At 50.3% G+C, this 3,356-nt stretch overlaps 1 protein-coding gene across 1 annotated transcript; it reads left to right on the top strand.

Moving 5' to 3' along the window:
- Positions 1-1,104: 1,104 nt before the first annotated feature.
- LOC108801602 (E3 ubiquitin/ISG15 ligase TRIM25-like) lies at positions 1,105-2,649 on the top strand. Its single transcript, XM_018573494.1, has one exon. The coding sequence runs from the start codon at positions 1,105-1,107 to the stop codon at positions 2,647-2,649; it is 1,545 nt and encodes a 514-aa protein (XP_018428996.1).
- The last annotated feature ends 707 nt before the right edge of the window (positions 2,650-3,356 follow it).

Raw genomic sequence — 3,356 nt, 5'->3', positions numbered from 1 at the left:
AATGGAAGTTCTTGCATGGATTCTGAGCACAATTGGAAGTCCTGGCAGGGATTCTGAGAGCACCATTGGAAGTCCTGGCAGGGATTCTGAGAGCACCATTGGAAGTTCTGGCAAGGATTATGAGAGCACCATTGGAAGTCCTGGCAGGGATTCTGAGAGCACCAATGGAAGTTCTGGCAAGGATTATGAGAGCACAATTGGAAGTTCTGGAAGGGATTCTGAGAGCACCATTGGAAGTTCTGGCAGGGATTCTGAGAGCACCAATGGAAGTTCTGGCAAGGATTATGAGAGCACAATTGGAAGTTCTGGAAGGGATTCTGAGAGCACCGTTGGAAGTCCTGGCAGGGATTCGAGGAGCACCATTGGAAGTCCTGGTAGGGATTCTGAGAGCACCATTGGAAGTTCTGGAAGGGATTCTGAGAGCACCGTTGGAAGTCCTGGCAGGGATTCTGGGAGCAGCTTTGGAAGTCCTGGCATGGATTCTGAGCACCATTGGAAGTTCTGGCAGGGATTATGAGAGTACCATAACAGTATCATTCAATCCAGAAGACTGAGTACATCTTGTGGTGAACAAGTACTTTGGGGGCATCTCGAGATTGAAAGTAAATATTGCAGCCTGAGCTGATTTTTTATATTTGATCAAAAGAACAAAAATGTCCATTGGTCAGGATTTAAAGTACTCCAAATACATGTAAATATATATAATCACCACAGAAATGGTAAAGCTATTGTTAAACTATACTGTATGTTACTACTCAGCTTTGTCTACCTTAAATAACTTCCTATCATCATGCCAGCAAAATTCTAGATCAGTTTGAGAAAACTAATATGGACAAGCCGTGTCCAGAATAACTGGAGTCTTTGTGTTTTTATTGGTGTTCCCCCTTAAACTTGGCCTCATCCAGCTTGTGTACAGTGCAGCCGGGGAGGATAGGTCAGAGCTGACACATTAGATTCTCAGGACACATTACAAGTGTGAGCTCGGTGCAGTGACTGGACTGAACAGCTGATATACCCGGGAAGCTGCAGCCTGAACACTACATGTCCGTGACAAGCTAAGAACCTGAATTCCCTCTACCTTCTGCTTCTCTTCTCCCAGCTACAATGGCGTCCGCCAACCTTAAAGACGAGCTCAACTGCTCGATCTGCCTCCAGTTCTACACGGAGCCTGTAACCCTGCGGTGTGGACACAGCTTCTGCCAGGGCTGCATCAGGTCCGTGCTGGATACTCAAGCGGGGTCCAAAGCCTACACCTGTCCAGAATGCCGAGCCGAGTACCCCAAGCGTCCCCCCTTGCAACGCAACACGAAGCTTTGTAACATAGTGGAGCATTTCCGACTGACCAAACCCGAGCAGAAGAAAGCCGGCATCTATTGCACCTACTGCGTCCACTCTTCCGTCCCGGCGGTGAAAACGTGTCTCATGTGCGAGGCTTCCTTGTGCGAAGTTCACCTAAGCGTGCACAGCAACTCCACGGATCATGTCTTGACCGAGCCCACCAGTTCCATCGAAAGCCGGAAATGTCCAACTCACAAGGAGATCCTGAAATATTACTGTTGCAAGGATGCTAGATGTATCTGTGTTTCCTGTTGTGTTTTTGGGGAACATCGGGGGCACCATGTGGAGCTTCTGAAGGAAGCCTCGGAGAAGAAGAAAGACAGACTTAGGAAGGTTCTGGAGAAGTTGACTTCAAAGAGAGAAGAGACGGAGAAGAGCGTCCAGAACCTACAAGATCACAAGGCAGAGGTGCAAGAAAGAGCATCTACGGTCACGGCCCAAGTTACAGCCCTGTTCATAGACCTCCGAGAGCAACTCAAGATTTTGGAGGAGCGGATCCTGACCGACATCTCCAGGCAGAAAGATAAAGTTTCACTGTCAGTCTCAGATCTCATTCAGCAGCTGGAAATAAAGAAAGAAGATCTGCTAAGGAAGATGTCCCACACCGAGGAACTGTGCAAGATGGCTGACCCACTCACCGTCCTACAAGGAAGGGAGTTCGGCAGGGCCGATTTTGATGAGGGGCACGACAAAAAGGTCCAGGTCATAGACGATCTGGATGAAGTGTCCATCTCGCTGACCTTAAGCTCGTCCTTGTCCAATATTGTGACCAATACAAAAAAAGGGTTCAGCGTTCAAGATATGCTATTGGACGCAAACACGGCGGCAGTCGATGTGGCCATTTCGGGGGACCTGAAAAGCGCGACCTGGTCAAAGACGACGCTGTGGGCCAAAACGCCACGCCGGTTCAAGAATTATTGCCAAGTGTTGAGCTTTCAGACCTTCAGCTCGGGGAAACATTACTGGGCCATAGAGACCAGTGAACTTGGGAACTGGAGGGCTGGGGTGGCCTATCCCAGCATGGAACGGAAAGGGGATGCGTCCGGCATCGGGCAAAACAACAAATCTTGGTGTTTACGCTTGTGTCAGAAAGATTATCTGGTGTCTCACAACGCAAAAGAAGTCAAGTTAGACGTGGATTCTCCTCTACAGAAATTGGGGGTATATCTGGATTATGAGAAGGGCCGTCTGTCCTTCTACCAGCTGTGTGATCCCATCAGACACCTCCACACCTTCACCTCCACCTTCACCGAGCCCCTCCATGCCGTGCTGTTGGTATGGAAGGATGGCTGGGTGAGGCTCAGGAATTAGAGCAAAACATTGCTGGGGTAAATCTTTCAAAGGCCATCATTTGGCCCACATGACTGGGGACATCTAGTGGTGGAAATGAGTCCCTGCTAGGGACAGTTCCAGAGAGGAGGTGAGTATTAAGCCAGAGCTGTTTCTAAACACCTCCTGGGGGCCACAATTTTTTTAGGTTGCCTGGTTGGGTTATAAAGGCTTTAAGAAAGGTTTTTGATGCTTTGTTATTGCTCGTTGAATGTGTTGACCTCCAATGTTTGAATGGAATAACCGTGTGTACGGCAGCGGTTTTTTTCGCTGCCCCAGGCAAGACTCGCTTCGGCCGCCCCCAACAGCCCCCCCTCTGCTCCCGGCTGACCTGCACTCGTGACGCCGATCCAATCACCTCGCCACTTCCTGGGTCACAGAGCCGCTGTTCGCCCGCTGCAGTAGGATTGTTTCAGTGGCCGCCGGCTGATCTTCAATCTTCGGGTCGGTACCTTACCATCGTCTACGCTGTCGGACTCCCGCCCTCCCACCCTCTTCACAAGCACAAGCAGGCAGGCCGCCCTCCACCCCCAAACAAAAACGGGCTCCCGCTCTCCCCCACTTTCCACACCGTAGAACAAGGCGTTTGACTACTTCTGCCCCCCAGCAAGGTGCCGCCCTAGGCAAACGCCTTGTTTGCCTTGCGGTAAATACGCCCCTGAACACTGCGTGAAATTTGGCCAGCTTCT

The sequence above is a fragment of the Nanorana parkeri genome, unplaced genomic scaffold, assembly GCF_000935625.1.
Source record: "Nanorana parkeri isolate BGI_ZX_2015 unplaced genomic scaffold, ASM93562v1 scaffold2399, whole genome shotgun sequence".
NCBI classification, from domain to species: Eukaryota; Metazoa; Chordata; class Amphibia; order Anura; family Dicroglossidae; genus Nanorana; species Nanorana parkeri.
Note: the sequence above shows the minus strand (reverse complement) of the source record. Positions and strands in the feature narration are given on the sequence as shown.